This window comes from Chenopodium quinoa, unplaced genomic scaffold (genome assembly GCF_001683475.1).
Source record: "Chenopodium quinoa cultivar QQ74 unplaced genomic scaffold, ASM168347v1, whole genome shotgun sequence".
In the NCBI taxonomy this organism is placed as follows: domain Eukaryota; kingdom Viridiplantae; phylum Streptophyta; class Magnoliopsida; order Caryophyllales; family Amaranthaceae; genus Chenopodium; species Chenopodium quinoa.
This window is the reverse complement of record NW_018742418.1, coordinates 5,456,839-5,476,746: the sequence shown is the minus strand read 5'-3', so window position 1 is coordinate 5,476,746 and position 19,908 is coordinate 5,456,839. Positions and strand designations below refer to the sequence as shown.

Genomic DNA, 19,908 nt, shown 5'->3' with positions numbered 1-19,908 from the left:
AGACTCTCTCTCTCTCTCTTAATTTACGGATGCGACTCTGACCCGTACTTAAAATATACCACAATATTTTATAAATCACCATCAGGAACATATACCACAACCTTTTATAATTAAGAATTTAAGTATTTAATTAAGTTAGTCCATGATGAAGGAACATGATATGAAACTATGAAAGTTATTATTTTGATTTTTTTTGAAGATCTAAGCATATTCAAACCGAATTACGTGCATTTTACCTACTTTAATTTCTATATTCAAGATTGAATTTTGTGCATGAGACTTGTACTGTTGTAACTTGTACATGATTTGCCTACGTTACCTCCAATCTTCATGCATGCAATAACCCTCGACTTTTCCCCATTTAAGAAAATTGGACTATATATTGAGATTTTTTTAGACTTCAATTCAATATAATTAATAAAATATTTTTTAAAAAAATGTTTATTATTACACGGATCTTGCACAAACTAGCAATTTAAAAGATAATGAATTAATAATTTCAAAGCATGCAATTTATTTTGAAATACTAGGATATATACATATCATATCATATAATAAATTAATATAATATTTTATATTTTATCTATAAGTATCTTATATTTCATACAATGTGGTAAACATGCATCAGCCATTTCTTATAAAATCGACCAATTAATTGATTATAAGATTATTTTTTTTACTATATTATGATTGTTATCTAATTAAGTTGCTTATACGCAATTTATATTATTGATACTTAATCACTAGTCAGTAGTCAAATGTATATTGCACCTTGTTGGTTCACATAGAATTTCCATCTGCAATCATGAAAATCAGGAAATTAATTTAGAAGAAATTATTTTACTTTTGGGATATTGATTAGTAACTAGTAAGGTTATCTACATATACGTTGCATAAGCATAACATTCACAATTTTCGACATGGAGCTTTGACTATTAATAACTTATAAAACATGCATGCATGTTGTTGATAATTACTACGTATACATTAGAAAATAATAACGTGACAATATAAAAAAACAAGAGATGAATATTATACAATATACTGTAAAATATATAACAACTAAATTATACAATCGAAAATATTGTACTGTATAAGTTATGTATGTGAAAGTTCACATTATATACTCCATCGGTAACTCATAAATTTAAGAATGTGACCTATTATTGTAAAAGCAAATTACATTAAAAAAAAAATTAAGAATTGTCATAGTACATTGATAAAGATGAAGTTGAGTATGTATGTATATGGAGTACACCCTCTTAGTAATAAGTTAAAAATCAAATAATTTTTGTAGTTCTCAAAAGGCGGATTGTTGATCATTATATAGTTTGTTTATATCATGGATTAATTAAAATTATTAAAGACTAATGAGAAGATTTTACAAGATAGCACATGAATACATGATAATATTGTTTAATTTATTTTATAAAAGTAATGAGAAATAATTGTAAAGCAATATATAATTAGGTAATCAACCTTCTAATCAAGGAGTTAATTACCTAAGCTATGGCTAACTTAAAACTTATTAGAGGTTAGACTAGAATCAATAGTCTTATACGTACAATACATATAGGTTAAGGCTCTCTTGTGTCCAACTTATTTATAACAACATAATTCTGATTACTTTGGACAAAATAAGTTTATACTAATAATTTCAAACAATACAAGCTCAAACACAATAATATAATAACATTCAAAAAAATTGCAAATATAAGCATAGAGTTAATTTTGAGACGTGGCGAATAATGGTAGATTTAAGCAAGAAACAAAGTAAGAAGCATTTTTTTTAGGCGAATGATCTACAAGGGCATTATATATAAATTATAAATGAAGGTATGAGAAATTAAACCTGCAACTTATTTACACAAGCTCTTAGCTTTAACCACTAGTCGGCTAAAACCTTAATGATTGTAAGAAGCAAAGTTAATTAAGCTAATTACTCAAATAAAACGTCGTTATTGAAATGACAACAATTGGTAATATTTCGGCGACATGACACCATGTTAGCATTTTAAAATCTTACGCGACCTAGCTATAATCTAATCAAATTTTTAGTATCATAGTATATATACTCTTACATTACCACCAATTAATGTAATATAATACTAATCAACTTCGTGACATCTTTGAAATATATTCATTTCATGTAATTAATATATTTAATATTCAAACTTTGGAATAAAATAATGACAATATATATACGAAGTATATAGCTTTTGAAGTGGGCAAGGGCAAAAGTCTGGCATCAGCATGCATTTCTTTTAAAATGGCTGCTTGAAAATGATTGAAAGTTTAAGCACTAATTAGAAAGCATTTTCACTATCACCTGAAAAATTAGCCTTATAAATAGCAAACATATAACTTTTTCTTTTGTTAGTGGTAATACACAGTACTATGTTTTTTTTTCTTTTAGCTTGTTCATTCATATCATACATGTACTGCAACCAAATAAGTTGAGCCAATCATGTAGTACACTAGTACATTATACTATTACAGTCATCTAAATTACTCCAAGACAAACCACGTTGCAAATTAGGCCTACGGATTTATATTCGGCTTATTTTGTTTGAGCTTATATTAATTATCTCGAGAATAAGTGTATTTTGTTTGAATAAAAATCTATTTTGTTTAAATAAAAAAAATTTAAGTTAGTTGGCAAATAAACTAAATAAACTTGGTTTTGTCTTTGATAAGTTAAATTGAGTTGCATTGAACAAATCATTAATTTGAAAATAGAGATTCTTAATTTGAAATAGGGATTCTTATATCCATCCCGATTACAAGGTGCACTAATTAAAGGGTTTTTTTTTTTCCTTAATTTAATTTAATAACATACTTTTGAGTGCATCTTGAACTTAAGTATATATAATAATTGTTGTGCGACAGCGGAAGCAAAGGTCGAAAACAAACAAGAAAACAATAAAGAAATTCAATGCAAACAATAAGAACAACACCAAGAATTTACGTGGTTCACTATCGATGTGATAGCTACGTCCACGGGCACCGAGATCGAATGATTTCACTATAAACTGCAAAGATTACAAAGATGATTCTTGTATTTCTCAAGAACGGCTCTCACTCTCTCTCTCTTAACCCTTATACTAATATTAGGGAGGTTTTATATTAATCCCTAAAATAAAAGATACTTGGGCAAAAAGATAACATAAAAGATAACTTTAAATCGTAAAATCCGCGTCTCCGCATTTTTCCTTCTCCGCCCGGTCAGACCGGGCAAGGTCTGCCCGATCGGGCGCGAGAAGAAAACTCCATACGAATGCTTCAACGTATCCAACCCCCACCGCCCGGTCAGACCGGGCAATGTCCGCCCGATCGGGCGGACAAAGCTACGAAGTACGAGTCACCTAATACTTATCAACAATCTCCACCTTGACGAGAACTCGTAGTCAGCAAACGACCCCATCAAGACATAGTGGAAAAACATCTCAAGCCAAACCCGATGCAAGACTCATGCATAAGCCATACATCCCGATAAGTCTTCAACCAAGACCCATCACATACTCGTCTCCAAGTATAACAACTCATAATGCTCCACCTGCATCACAAGCCCCGGGCAAGCTCCACCTTAAGGCCAACACACCTACACCAGGAGCTCCCCAACTTCGCCCCTCAGGGCCTACTACATCACGTAGTAATCAATATTTAGCAAGTCTAAGCAATGTTTAAACTTGCTAAACGGAACAGGCTTAGTGAAGAAATCAGCCGGGTTGTCAGCAGTCCCAATCTTCTTCACCTTAATCCTCTTGTCAGTACGCAAGAAATGATACCTGACATCAATGTGCTTCGTCCGATCATGGTGTACTTGATCTTTAGCTAAGCAAATCGCACTTAGACTATCACAATACACTGTAGCAAAATCCTGTGCAATACCCAGTTCACCTACTAGGCCTTTGAGCCAAATAGACTCCTTAGCTGCAGAAGTTAAAGCCATATACTCAGCTTCAGTAGTTGACAACGTAACTGATGACTGCAATGTAGACTTCCAACTAACCACAGAACCACCCAAAGTGAACACATAACCAGTCACAGACCTCCTGGTATCCACATCAGCTGCATAATCAGAATCACTGTACCCAGTGACCAAGCATTCCTTATCATTCCCGTACACAAGACCAATATCAGCTGTCCCTCTCAGGTAGCGAAAAATCCTTTTCACCCCTTGCCAGTGTTCCCTCCCAGGTCGAGCCATAAACCTGCTTACAACACTAACGGCATGCGCAATATCCGGCCTAGTACAGACCATAGCATACATCAAACAACCAACCGCATTTGCATATGGAACTCTAGACATATAAGACAACTCCTCCTCTGATTGAGGTGACATAGACAAAGACAACTTACAACTAACAGTAGTTGGCGTACTTATAGGCTTCGATTTTTCCATCCCAAAACGAGACAAAATCTTTTCAATGTAGCTTTTCTGAGTCAAGAAAAGCTTACCTCTAGCCCGATCCCTGTAGATCTCCATACCCAAAATCTTCCTAGCTGCACCCAAGTCTTTCATGTCAAACTCCGAGTTAAGCATCTCCTTTAATCTAGCAATATCAGATTTATTCTTTGTGGCAACCAACATGTCATCAACATATAACAAAAGATAAATCATGGAACCATTATCCAGCTTACTATGATACACACAGCAATCATATGAATTCCTGTCAAAACCTTGTGAAACCATAAAAGAATCAAACCTTTTGTACCACTGTCGGGGGGATTGCTTAAGTCCATACAATGACTTTAGCAATCTGCAGGCATAGTGTTCCTTTCCAGGAGCTTCGAATCCTTCGGGCTGCTTCATCAGAATCTCCTCCTCCAAATCGCCATGAAGGAAAGCCGTTTTAACATCCAACTGCTCCAGCTCAAGATCAAAATGTGCTACAATTGACAATAACACACGGATAGAAGTATGTCGAACCACAGGTGAGAATATCTCAACAAAATCAACCCCTTCTACCTGACTGAACCCCTTAGCAACTAGCCTAGCCTTAAAACGTATTTGCTCAGTTTCCGACAACCCTTCTTTCTTCTTGTAAATCCATTTACAACCCACAAGCTTCCTCCCTTCCGGTACCTTTACCAGTTCCCACACTCTGTTCTTGTAAAGAGACTGCATCTCTTCACCCATTGCGGCAAGCCATTGCGCAGACTCACTACAACTAATTGCTTGTTTATATGTGGCAGGTTCAAATGACTCTACATCATCAGCTACACTCAATGCATAACCTGTCATCGCATCAACACAGCAATTTCTTCCCTCCATCTCTTCAATCAATCTAACAGGCTTCTTGATAACTCGTTTAGGCATCTCAAGAATGGTGTCAGGTTGACTAGATGACCCCTGATTAGATTGCTCCACCTCATCCCCAGAGTTAGAATGAGTAGGAGTAATCTCAGGTTCAGGAGTACCCGGCACTGGAACATCAGCATCATCATCAATATATTGTACCCGAGGTAAATCAGCAATGGTAGACTGATGTACCTCAAGTACCCCATCTGTCTGTAATAAATTGTCTCCTTCCCTTCTCAAATCTGAAATCTCTGCATTTTTAATTGAATACATGGTGTTTTCATCGAAAGTAACATCCCTACTAAGAATGACCCGACCCTCCGAAGGTGAAAAAATTCTAAACCCCTTCACACCATCCCCGTACCCAACAAAACACCCCTTCTTGGCTCGTGGATCCAGCTTACCCTCAATAACATGATAATAAGCAACACAACCAAAAATCTTCAAATTCGAAAAATTAGGCAACTTACCACTCCAGATCTCAAACGGAATCTTGGAATCAATTCCAGAATGAGGACCCCTATTAATGACATAACAAGCTGTTAACACAGCTTCACTCCAGTACCTCCTCCCAAGCCCTGCATTGGAGAGCATGCATCGGACTCTCTCTAGCAGTGTCTGATTAACCCGTTCTGCTACACCGTTCTGCTGTGGTGTCTTCCTGACAGTATGATGCCGACCTATACCCTCATCTGCACAGAACTGATTAAACTCGTCTTTGCAAAACTCTAGCCCATTGTCCGTTCGTAGCTTCTTGATCTTCCTTCCTTGTCGATTTTCCACCAAAGCTTTCCATTGCTTGAAAACTTTGAAGGCCTCATCCTTTGACTTAAGCAACCTAAGCCATGTGTATCGGGACTTGTCATCAACAAATGACACAAAATAGTGGTAACCTCCCATACCTTCAACTCTAGATGGACCCCAGCAATCTGAATGGATGTAATCGAGCACTGCATCAGTAATGTGAGCACCCTTGCTGAACTTTGACCTGTGTTTCTTACCAAACACACAATGCTCACAAAATTCAAGGTTGGCAACCTTGACCCCGGATAGAAGACCCCTCTTGGACAATAGCTGCATCCCCTTCTCCCCCATATGACCAAGCCTCATGTGCCAAATCTTAGTCATCTCCTGGTGAGATACAGATGCGCAAACCGCAGAACTAGGCAGTGTAACACCCTCAAAAACATAGAGGGTGTTCCTTTTGATACCCTTAAGTACCAACTCAGAACCTCTGAAAATACACAACTCCCCATCTGAAAACACACCATTGTACCCCAATTCATCCAGGGTACCCAATGAAATCAGATTCTTTCCTAAAGCAGGAACATGCCGTACATTAGTCAAAGTTAACCTCCGCCCATCAACAGTCCTCAACCTCATGGAACCAATACCTGTGACCTTACATGGAGCATTGTTACCGACTATAACCATACCCCCATTGCGAGGTTCATATGTATCAAACCAATCTCGACGTGGACACATATGGAACGAACACCCCGAATCTAGAACCCAGTTATCAGATAAATCATCAGACCTAGCAGAACTGACTAATGCTAAATCTTCCTCTGAATTATAGCTCTCATTCGGTTTCTCTTCAACTACAGCAGCCTGGGACTTGTTTTTCCTCACCGGACAATTATTCCTAAAGTGACCCGGTTCTTTACAGTAATAACATGTTTTAGTAGTAGTTTTACTAGATCCATCCTTGCCGTTTCCAGCACCCGACCCAGCATTGTTCCCCTTGTTAAACCCCTTATTCTTTTTAGACTTTCCGGACTTAACAAATAACCCACTACCATTATCCCCATTATCACTCGTAGCTTTCATTCTGAGTTCCCTAGTATGAAGTGCTGCCTTCACTTCTTCTAAGGTTATAGAATCCTTACCAACAACAAAAGACTCTACAAAATTCTCAAAGCTAGACGGTAGAGATACAAGTAAAATCAACGCAGCATCCTCATCATCAATTTTAACATCTAAATTACGTAAATCAAGCAAAATAGAGTTAAGTTTTTCTAGATGTTCCCGTAAGGAAGTACCTGACTGCATCCGGAGGCTAAACAACCGCTGTTTCAGTAATAATTTGTTGGTCAACGACTTAGTCATATACAATGACTCCAGCTTCAGCCACAATCCAGCCGCCGTTTCCTGATCAGCCACCTCCGTGATGATTTGATCATCAAGACTAAGTAATATGGTAGAGTGTGCCTTCTCTTCCATAACTTCTAACTGCGGGTCAGTCGGTCCATCTTCTGACTCCGAAGTAGTACTCTTTGGAGCCAACGGACGCCATATCTGCTGTTGTTTTAACAGAGCCTTCATCTTAATTTGCCATAGCCCGAAACTATTTTTCCCGGTAAACTTCTCAATTCTTATTGTTGAATCTCCTGCCATTGTTATCTTCAAGAAACTCTCCAAGGATTGAACCTGAGCTCTGATACCAATTGTTGTGCGACAGCGGAAGCAAAGGTCGAAAACAAACAAGAAAACAATAAAGAAATTCAATGCAAACAATAAGAACAACACCAAGAATTTACGTGGTTCACTATCGATGTGATAGCTACGTCCACGGGCACCGAGATCGAATGATTTCACTATAAACTGCAAAGATTACAAAGATGATTCTTGTATTTCTCAAGAACGGCTCTCACTCTCTCTCTCTTAACCCTTATACTAATATTAGGGAGGTTTTATATTAATCCCTAAAATAAAAGATACTTGGGCAAAAAGATAACATAAAAGATAACTTTAAATCGTAAAATCCGCGTCTCCGCATTTTTCCTTCTCCGCCCGGTCAGACCGGGCAAGGTCTGCCCGATCGGGCGCGAGAAGAAAACTCCATACGAATGCTTCAACGTATCCAACCCCCACCGCCCGGTCAGACCGGGCAATGTCCGCCCGATCGGGCGGACAAAGCTACGAAGTACGAGTCACCTAATACTTATCAACAATAATTTTTAATCGATCAAAAAAAAATAGCAACGTATAAACAATATAAATTAATCTATGAATCAAGTTACAAACCATAAGATGTAACTTTATTTTCAGGAATTTGTTTTGTTCGCTAAAATGTATGAGTATGGCATAGCATACATTCTACTAGATAACATTTTCTTAAAATAAAATTATTAATAATTTATTTTAATTAGAGTATGAATAATGCAAAATTATAGTGTTCTTTCCGCATTGACTCTTTTATATTACATAAAGATTTGAAGTGAAAAAAAAAAAACACCAATAACTGTCCTTGTGAACTCATTAACTTGTGTAATTGAGCTACTAATGTATTAATAAAAATATCTGCCATGGACGACACTGATGACATTTTCTTAAATTGTTTTAATTATAAGCTTTGAATTTGCATGAAGATGATATTTTTAGGTCAACCAATATTTTAACAAAAATCATGAACCATTCTCAAAATATTCCAAATATTATTGTTTTTATTCCCATCTTAACTTTCATACATTTTCAATTCAATACTGTTTGGCTTAACGTGTTAGCAACTTAAACAAGATGATTAATGTGCAATTAGCAAAATGTTTAATTTATTTCTTATGCTTATTCTTTGGTTGTCTAGATGCCTAGCATAAACCACGACAATAATAATTTATTTATTTATATACTTATATTTCCCTCTTTTTTGTGGCTTATTTTAAGGTAGAATTAGTGTTAAAATTACAAAAAAAAAGTTTGTAAATAAATTTTTATATTTTTTGGAATGTGGGTTGAAGAGCAAAGTATGGGCCAAAGTTCATAAATTTAGCATAAAAAAGAACACATCATACCAAATAGATATTCCATGGGACCGAATATGAACAAGTTTCATACATTTCCAACTCTTTTCTCTCTGTAAAAATACAAATTGAGGGGCCCAATTTGCGGTGGATCATCAGCTAATCTTTGTTGTCAATATTCTTCTTTGCATTGGTAGTTTAAATTGTAAGCCATACTAAACAAAAGTAGCTAGGTTGCTAGAATTACTTCTCAAAAACATTCTAATTAAGACAAAAATGTGGCAAATCTTCAATTAAAGGAATAATTATGGCAAAATCATGTTAGATATCTTGCACGGAGTACAAACATGTTATTTATGAAATAAATATGCAAAAAATCTTCATTGGAGAATAAATGTGGCAAAATCATGGTAAATAACTTGTATAAACATTTTAAGAAAATAAAAATGTGGGAATATATTTTATGGAGACAATAATTGAGTAAATCTACTCTTACGGTATTTAATTGTGAAATCATAGTAGAATTTCTTTATTTTAAGGGTGACTATACTAGCTAGTACGGAGTAATATTAATGCTCTTTTATCCTCACCTTATAAAAATAATAAAGAGTAACATTCAACTCCGTAATTAGTTTTTAGCAATAAATAAAAGTTTTAACATATAAAACCGATTCCATCTCTAATTTTAAATAAACAAATAATCTAGAAAATCAATGGAAATTACTCCAATTGATATTACTTGAGATTTGTGGGTCGTCTATCTTCATCATTTAAAAAAAAAAAGTTAATTTGATTATTATATACGGAGTATATACTTGCACAAAAAGAATTTCTAAAATTTAGTAGTGAATTCACTTCAAAAAGATAAGTTCTACTTCTACATAATTGTTTAAAACAAAGGAATTATAAGCGAAGAAAAACAAGATCTCAACTCAAATTTTAACCGAGTACGCGAATATAGCTTAGCTCACAAGTCGGGTCAACTCAATTCATTTTACCATGTGGTAAATACTTGTCACATTTCTTTCCTTCATTCAGTTACCAGTGAATTTAATTTGTGCTCTACAAAAAAATTACCAGTCAAAATAAAATCCCAAAAACTTAAATGCCATATACTGTTAGTCTGTTACACATCCAAAACCAATCATCCTTCCTCCTTCCCAACAATTCCCCAGTCAACGCCCTTTGACCATCCCTTAATTCTTCTGTTTTCACCACCTTAATAAAACCTACAGCACAGCAGACCAAACCAGAATTCAGGGCTAAATCCGTCATTTCACAACATTTTACTTTCTCTCTTTTTTGGGTGATTTAGCTGGCCTATATAAACCCTCACACTCTCTCTTTTTCCTCTTCGTCGTCTCCTGTGACTCTGTGTGAGCATTCTTCCTCTGTGTAGAGAGAGAAACTCAAAACTCCTCAAAAAATCAACAAAAAATAAAAATAAATAAATAAAAATGAGAACAAGAAGAGGACTCTGTTACCCGAAAATCCATGGCTCCGCCGCCGCAACCACCACCACCACCACCACCGTGACTCTCTCCTTCCATGGCAGTAAACAGATGAAGGTCATAGAGAAGAAGAAGAGTAGAACGAGTAATAATAATGGAGGTTTTGTTAATGGCGGCGGTGATGGTAACAAGAGATCGCTGCTATCGTCGGAAAATGATAAAAACGATTTTGTTTATACTTGCTTTGATAAAGTTGTTCCTTGCCGGAAAAGAGCCAAAATCTCGCCGGAGTTTTCCGCCGGTGGTTCGGATTTCTTCGATGCTTTGCCGGATGATCTTGTTGTTTCGATTCTTTGTAAGATTAGTTCTACAGCTTCTTGTCCTGCCGATTTCGTCAACGTACTCATAACGTATGTTAATGTTGTTGATTTTGATTTTCATTTTCTCTCTCTTGTCAAATTTTATCGGTTTCTATCTAAAAGGAATTGAAGTTTTTCTGATCTGGAATTGATTTGATTTTGTAACAGTTGCAAGAGATTGAACGGATTAGGTCTTAATTCAATGGTGTTATCCAAAGCTTCGCCGAAAACTTTCGCCATTAAAGCTAAGAATTGGTCTGAATCTGCTCATCGTTTCCTTAAATCTTGCTCTGATGCCGGAAATGTTGAAGCCTGCTACACTCTCGGCATGGTAATTTCCTATTTTCTTCCATTAACTCTCCTAAAAAATAATCTCCTAAAATTTAATTTCATTATTTTCTAACATTAATTAAATAATAAATTGCTGAAAAAACGGTGAAATTTCCGTTGTAACAGATTCGTTTCTACTGTTTACAAAACCGAGGAAGCGGAGCATCACTAATGGCGAAAGCGGCGATTAACTCACACGCGCAAGCTCTCTACTCATTAGCGGTGATTCAATTCAACGGAAGCGGAGGCACAAAGAGCGACAAAGACCTACGCGCCGGAGTCGCGTTATGTGCACGTGCCGCCTTCCTAGGTCACGTGGACGCTCTCCGTGAACTCGGCCACTGTCTCCAAGACGGTTACGGCGTCCGTCAAAACGTCGCCGAAGGCCGTCGTTTTCTCGTCCAAGCCAACGCACGTGAGCTCGCGGCTGCTCTCACGTGCACCACCGCCTCAGGGTCCACCTACTGGGTTTCATCGTCGTCACCCCAACCAACCGGGTCCCGCCACGAGGCATCGACGGTTGGGTGTCCTTTATTGAGTGATTTCGGGTGTAATGTTCCGGCACCAGAGGCTCACCCAGCGAACCATTTTTTATCCGACTGGTTTACCGGTCGAACCGGTGAGAACCGTGGAGTTGGGTTAAGGCTTTGCTCGCATGCCGGTTGTGGTAGACCGGAGACACGTAAGCATGAGTTTCGAAGGTGTTCGGTATGTGGGGCTGTGAATTACTGCTCACGTGCTTGTCAGGCGCTGGATTGGAAGTTGAGGCATAAGGGAGAGTGTGCTCCTATGCCAAGATGGGTTGAAGTTAACGATGAAGATGTTAACGCCGGTGACGGTAACGAAAACGATAATGATAACAATAATGATAACGATGAGATGAACGACGTTATGGAAATAGACGGTGATGATGATAGATAACGGCAACGGTGGACTGTGACTGTGACGGAAAATGGGCGCGTCACATGAGTTGGGTTGGGACGTTGGGTGGTAATATTGAGGGTAAAATTGGAAATTCAGTTCTGATTCAGTGGAAGAAAAAAAGGAAAAAGAAATTTTGGTTTTAAAATGAGAAAGGTGGGAATTAATTTTTTTTTTTTATTAATTTTAAATTTGGGTAAAGGGGTAATAAGAACTTCGAACTTGGGTGTTAAACTTTGGTAAAGAATCGAAAATATCCGGAATTAATTTTTTTTTTGGGGGATTTCTTTTTTCTTTGTATAGAGAAAGGGATTTAATTCCCTTTTTGCGGAAATTATGTACTTTTTTATAAGCTAAATTACTTAGCTTAATTACAAAATTTTCAATCAACAACAACTATATCGTCCTTTTCTATTATTTTCCTTTTTTTTTTTGTTTTTTGTATAATAAATAAATAATATGTACAGAAAATTAGTTGAATTAGTTTTGGATGTCAAGTTGTAGTTAATGGCTACCTTATTAGAGAAATTGAAGAAAAATATTAGGTAAGGAGATTGGGATGAATTACCAAACAAGAATTTTGCTGCCATTTAACTTTGAGGAAAAGAGAAGTTAGTTTCTTCACTTCTTCATCTTTAGCTTAATTGTTAAATAATGTTGAGACGATATTTGCATTTTCGAATCGGAGTAAATACATGCTATTCTAGGAATCGAGAAAAAGAAAAGCGGGTTAATTAAAATCACGGGCATTATTGATAACATTGCGAAAAACTATTGGTGACATCCAGTTGTGATATATATAGGCGAATTAGGTAATAATGTGAAGAAAAGAAGGGATCCAATGAAGTAGATAGTAGTATCATTATAGCAAAATAGCCTCTCTTTTTTTTTCTTAGGTTATTGGCTTTTGCTTTAGTAGTGGTGTTGGTCAAAAAAGAGTATGTTTTTGTTTTTGAGTTTTATTTTTGGGGGATTGAATTGACCAAAGATTGGTTTGGTATGGTAAGGTAAGTGTTTTTCATGTAGCTAAAAAGGGGGGATGAGAAGTGGAGAATGAAACATGGAGGAGTAAGTGGGCACTTGGATTGTCGATGGGTGGGAGCCAACCATAATTTTGATAGTGGGAAGATGGAAAAAGTGAGTAAATATCACATTTTTTTTGAAAAAGAAGTGAAGAAATTAGGTATATTTGGAAAAAAAAATTGGGATACCCTAGTGTGGCAAGTGATCAACTTATTCAACTTGGTAATTCTCAAAATTTTGAAAATATGTAAGAATAAAATTTAAGGTTGCATATTAAATAATTAAGTGTACACATAAAGTGAGATAAATCATGTATGGAGATACAAGTGTACCATGGAGGCATTAATGGTTAGAGCTAGCTATATTTATGTTGTGATTGGTTAATTTATTAGCGTATTAAATTTGATTTTTCTTATGAAGTTGTCTCTTTGTTTATGACCCATGAAAATTGATGAAGTTTAAAGATAATCTAAACACGTATCATATTACTTTGTCTTCTTCACATACATGTAGATGTAACGTATACATTTATGAATCGAATACTGACAATTTGTTTTAAATTCTCAATTAAAGCGGTGTATTAACTAACATGAAGATGTACAAATCTGTCTCTCATCATGCAATTGCAAACACTAACGTCTAAAACTTTATGACGTAATTTGTCTCTTTAAAGCAAAACATAAAGTTAAATGCCCTAAACATATCAATTTCCTGATTCACAGCAAATCGAACTTAGCTTGTCAAGTATGGGGACATTTATGATTAATAATTAGCATACAAATAATTAGTCGATACAACTCAAAGATAATTTAAACACGTTTTAATTTATATAGCCTTGTCCTCATCACATATTTACAATGTTGGTATAACTTGTAGCTGAAATTAATCCATAAATGTCCATGTTTGTTATAACGTATGCATTATTATTATTGATTAAATTGTTAAAGTGGAGAAAAATATGGGAGAAAACGGCTTAGCCTACTGTATTCTATTAATCACAAATATATACCAATATACAATAGAATACCTAACTTGCCTAAAACTCCTAAACAAGATAAACTTTCCAAATATACAATATTTAACATATATGAAAAACCAAACTCTAATACTCCCCCTCAAGTTGGAGCATGTAAATCACGAATGCCCAACTTGCGTAAGAGAAAACCAAACTGTTGCCGTCCAAGAGCCTTGGTGAGAATATCTGCCAACTGATTACCTGTCGAAACATATGAGGTAGAAATATTACCGTTGATCAACTCATCACGAACAAAATGATAGTCTACCTCTATATGTTTCGTACGTTCATGAAACACTGGATTCTTAGCGATATGCAAAGCCGACTGATTATCACAAAACAACTGCATAGGCTTTGAATGCTTAATACCAAGAACAAACAACAACATTTTCAACCATTTCAACTCACGAGAAGTAAAAGCCATAGACCTGTATTCAGCTTCAGAAGAGGATGTGGCTACAGTAGGAAAACAAAATAACCTGACAAAGAACGCCGACTCAAGGGGCATGCCGCCCAATCACTATCGCAAAAAGCTGTCAATTGCAAATCCTTCGTAGGTCGCAACAAAATACCTTGTCCCGGACTACCCTTAAGATAGCGCAAGACACGAATAGCCGCATCCCAATGAGAAACCTGAGGAACACTCAAAAACTGTGCCAAAACATGCACTGAATAACTCAACTCCGGTCGAGTGATCGACAAGTAAACCAAACGACCAACCAAACGACGATACTGCTCCGGATGAACAAACGGCTAACCCGAGGCAAGTGCAAGACGATGATTCTGCTCCATCGGAGTATCAATGGGTTTACAACCCAACATTCCTGCCTCAGTCAAAATATCAAGAGCATACTTTCGTTGTGAAAGAAAGATGCCCTCGGGACTCCGAGCAACCTCAATGCCTAGGAAATACTTAAGCAAACCCAAATCCTTCATATAGAACCATTTGCTCAAATAGGCTTTAAAACAAACGATGGCATCATGAGAGTTGCCTGCAATTATCAAATCATCGACATAAACAAGAACATGCAAAGAGACACTACCCTGTACATAGCTAAATAGGGAGTAATCAGCATATGAGTTTTTAAACCCAAAACCTCGCAGAGCACTTGACAGTTTTGCAAACCACTGTCTCGGGGCTTGTTTCAAGCCGTATAAAGATTTATCCAACCTGCAAACTTTGCCAGGTGTCGAAGTACCGTACCCTGGAGGCAATTGCATATATACTTCTTCTTCCAAATCACCATGAAGAAAGGCATTATGAACATCCATCTGATGTAACTCCCAATTCAAAGAAACTGCAACAGACAACAAGACACGTACCGTAGTCATCTTTGCAACTGGAGCGAACGTCTCATTATAATCAACACCTTCAACCTGACGGTTGCCACGAACAACCAAACGTGCCTTGAGACGTTCCACCTTTGACTGGTCTGTGTACTTGATTTTGTACACCCAACCACAACCAATATCCTTCTTGCCTGGAGGAAGATCCACAACGGTCCATGTGCCATTGCGTTCTAGAGCATCAATCTCATCTTGCATAGCCTTACGCCAACCGACGTCCTTAACCGCCTCTTTGAATGAAGACGGTTCCTTTCCCTTAGTGATCGTCGCCAGAAAACACCTGTGTCTGTTAGAAAAACGATTATATTCAACATGACAAGCTATAGGGAAAGGTTTACCTGAGGAATGTGATTGAGGAGGGTCGATATTTGGCGTAGAGGGGTCTATATTTTCAGTGATGATAGTATGAGTGACATAATTCCGATGCCAAGAAGGAGGCCGCTTTTCACGATGACCACGACCTAAATTTTCCGACGAACTCCCCCTCAAAAATTCCGGGTTAATAAAAATAGCAGAACCATCTAATTCTTGCTCATCAACCACACCGGAGCGAGAAACATCGTTAGAAATACCACCGAAAACATTAGAAACACCACCAAAAAATTCGCCGGAGCCCGGACCACCACCGGCGGACTGACCGGAGCTCACTGGCGCCACCTGCTGCCTGGAAGCCGCCTGCACAGGTTGGGCAGCATCCTGCTGATGCGTGCAGGGGTGCTGCTGCCCACCAGCACTGCCAGCAGGGGGCGTAACCTGCTGGGCAGTGAGCTCCGCAGCCTGGCTGCGGCTGGGAGCTGTTCCCCGCGGCCTATCTGCGGAGTTTTGTGCCTGGTGGGTTTGCGAACTCTGCTGGGCAGAGCTGTCCGCGGTCTGGTCGCGGTGAGGGGGTTGTTGCCGCGGCTGGGTTGCGGACCTTGCTGTCCCGGGATTCGCACCCCCTTCGTTAACAAAATCAGCCCGTAAATCATCCTCTTCGTCATCCCATAAAAGAGGTTGTGCAAAATATTTTTCCCACAACATTCTCCTCTCATCCGGAAGAGACTCAAGAAACGGGAATTAATCTTCGAAAAATTGCACATCCCGACTCACAAAAAAATCATTCGTCTCCAAATCATAAAGACGCCAACCTTTCTTCCCATGGGGATAACCAACAAAAATGCATTTTCGAGATCGCGAATCAAAATTATCTTTGACACGAGGACGATTCGCAGCATAAGCAAGACAACCAAAAACTCATAAAGTGTCAAGAGAAGGCAACTGACCAAATAAAAGCTCATAAGGGGTCTTACCTTTCAAGACTGGAGTCAGAGTACGATTAATGAGATGCACCGTAGTCATAACGCAGTCACCCCAAAAATACTTGGGCAATTTAGCCTGAAACCGAAGAGCACGGGCCACATTTAAAATGTGACGGTGTTTACGCTCAACTCTACCATTCTGCTGAGCCGTGTCGACACACGACGTTTGATGTAAAATGCCCTTCTGAGCAAAAAATGACCCCAGACTCAGAAATTCTTGGCCATTGTCACAACGAACTACCTTGACTTTCTTAATTACCAAATTGAGTCTTTGCCATAGCACAGAACTCACGAACCAACTGAGAAGCCTGATATTTACCAACCATCAAAAACACCCAAGTAGCACGAGAAAAATCATCAACAATGGTTAGAAAATAACGAGCATCACAACTAGAGGCAATCTTATTCGGACCCCAAATATCACAATGAATTAAATCAAAAATTCCAGATGCTTTATTCATACTTAACGGAAAAGAGTTTCGGGGTTGCTTCCCCATAAAACAAATGTCACAATTAAACGAACAAACAGAGTTACTACTATGAGTACTATGACTACTAGAAACTCCCGGAAGAGAGCTCACAACTTGCATTGACGGATGCCCGAGACGCCTATGCCATAACAAACTTGCATCTGAAATAATCACTTTGTTTGCCTGCAGAATCCGAGCACGAACCGGATGAAAAATATAGACCCCATCACATTGGACCCCCGCTCCAATCAGGTTCCTCAAACTGCGGTCCTGAATAATGCATAGCTTGTCAGTGAACATAATAAAATAGCATCGTTTTTCTAACAATTGAGACACAGATAACAAGTTGCATGTAAGAGCAAGAACATATAAAACATTATCAAGAGTTAAATTATCAGACAAAATAACTCTTCCTTCCTTCGTTTCCGTTGTGCTCTTCCCATTGGGTAAACCAACAGGCGAAGAGATGTCATGTAAATCAGTGAAAAGATCAATATTACCAGACATATGATTTGAAGCGCCAGTGTCAATGAGCCAATCAAAGGAATTATACGTACCAAGTTTGTTGCCATCTGACGAAGAACCAGACTTGGCACCCTTTACCGCAGACATGAGTTCCTTCCATTGAGCATCAGTAATCATAGGAACACTCCCACGATCAGAATCCGAAACCGGCTCATTATTACCACGAGAATTTCCAGCAGCACCAGCAAACTCACCCTTGCCCTTACCAGATGACCGACCACCACTACCTCCTCGACCACCACGACCTCCACGCCCCCCACCCGGGAAGCCATGAAGTTGATAACAATGGTCCTTATCATGACCAGACCTTTTACAATAAGTACACTCAATCCGTTCGGTAGTTCGACCGGAAGCCGTACCTGTTGCATTAAAACCAACAGTCGTAGAGGAAGAGGTCTCATGTGCCTCAGACACAGGTTGCTTACGCTCATCAGCAACAACTTAAGCATAAGCAGCATTCATAGAAGGCAAAGGATCACTCATCAACAAAGTAGACACAACAGAACCAAACTTCTTAGGTTCCAAACCAAGACAAAACTGATGCAACAACTCATTCTCATGCAACTTAGCATATTCTTTCGCAGCGGAACAAGTACAAGTAGGCAATTTCACATAACTAGACAATAAATTCTGCAATTTATTCAATTCACCATAATAGACTGCAACATAACGACCTCTTTGCTTACAATCAGCAATATCATGTTTCAATTCAAAAATACGAGGACCGTTACCAAGAGAATAACGATCACGCAAATCATCCCATAAAGTTTTAGCATCATCAGGAATAATAACAGTAGAACGAATTGAAACATCAAGAGTATTATAAATCCAAGCAACAACAGTAGAATTAACAATACCCCACTGACGAAAATCTGGATGCTTGGGATCGGGTTGAACAATAGAGCCATCCACGGACCCGAGCTTGCTCTTGGACCGAAGATTGTTGCGAATTGACCTCGACCACTCTTCATAGTTGTCGACGGTAAGCAACACTGGACAAATCACCAATTGAGAGCCCTCACTAGGATGAAGGTAGTAATCGGTGAACGGCTCGTACTTAGAAGGAGGATTAGGAGGTGTGTCATCATCACCCGGCATCGCACTACACCACGATTAACCAAACCACAACTCACCAAAAAATATTAAACAAATATCAACACACCACCACCACAAGCGCACCTCACAGCACGACCAAACCAAAACCAATAAACACAAAGCACCACGCACACACAGCAGCACACACACCGTAGCACCACACACACGCAGCACCCCCACGCACCACACAACAACAGCACGCACAACAACAACAGCACCGCACTACCTCACGCAGCACAGCACACGCACCACACAGCACACGCACCACACAGCAGCAGCACGCACACCAAACAACACCACACAGCAGCACCACGAAGCAGATCACAGCACACCACAAACCAAATAAAAACGCCCAGTAGTACACTCGAAGGAATGCACCACAAAACTGATCAGAATTGGGGAAAAGAAACCCTAATTCCGAAAAAAAAAATGTAATCTTTGTAAAGTTGTAACGAAAAATTGAAGCCTAATCTCACAAACAAATGAATTTGCGAAAATAATTCAAACAAACAAACCAAGGATCGAAAAATTCTCTAAAAATTAGAGAGGCTGTGATACCATGTTAAAGTGGAGAAAAATATGGGAGAAAACGGCTTAGCCTTCTGTATTCTATTAATCACAAATATATACCAATATACAATAGAATACCTAACTTGCCTAAAACTCCTAAACAAGATAAACTTTCCAAATATACAATATTTAACATATATGAAAAACCAAACTCTAATATAAATAGTGTCAAATTTCCTTAAATTCTTTTAAAACTTTTAAAGCAATGAATTCATTGACTTGAATTTGTCTCTCAATATGTATTCATAAACGGTAACTTCTTAATCCTAAAATTATGTATTGTCTCTCAATATGTAATCAGATCATAAACGGTAATTTCTTAAACCTTACATCATGATTTGTCTCTCTTAGGCATAACCTTAAAGAGATAAATGCCATGACGAACTCAAAAATTTTAGTTTGGGGACATTTTCTAGTTGCATGGTGTTGAAGTTAGCTTGCTAGCTAGTACAAATGTAC

General features: G+C 37.9%; 1 protein-coding gene and 1 pseudogene across 1 annotated transcript; one reads left to right on the top strand and one right to left on the bottom strand.

The window, feature by feature from the left end:
* Positions 1-9,967: 9,967 nt before the first annotated feature.
* LOC110710966 (F-box protein At1g67340-like) lies at positions 9,968-12,502 on the top strand. Its single transcript, XM_021889308.1, has 3 exons — positions 9,968-10,906; positions 11,024-11,186; positions 11,312-12,502. Exons 1-3 carry the CDS (start codon positions 10,503-10,505, stop codon positions 12,104-12,106), a joined length of 1,362 nt encoding a protein of 453 aa, XP_021745000.1. The 5' UTR covers positions 9,968-10,502; the 3' UTR covers positions 12,107-12,502.
* Positions 12,503-14,117: 1,615 nt separating this feature from the next.
* Positions 14,118-19,065, bottom strand: LOC110713822 (annotated as a pseudogene).
* Positions 19,066-19,908: the final 843 nt, after the last annotated feature.

What these genes read in the sequence shown, in the direction of transcription:
- LOC110710966 (XM_021889308.1), top strand. Translation starts at nt 10,503, where the DNA reads ATGAGAACAAGAAGAGGACTCTGTTACCCGAAAATCCATGGCTCCGCC. An exon ending in TTCGTCAACGTACTCATAAC is followed by an intron (nt 10,907 to 11,023) that starts GTATGTTAATGT and finishes ATTTTGTAACAG; the next exon opens with TTGCAAGAGATTGAACGGAT. An exon ending in CCTGCTACACTCTCGGCATG is followed by an intron (nt 11,187 to 11,311) that starts GTAATTTCCTAT and finishes CCGTTGTAACAG; the next exon opens with ATTCGTTTCTACTGTTTACA.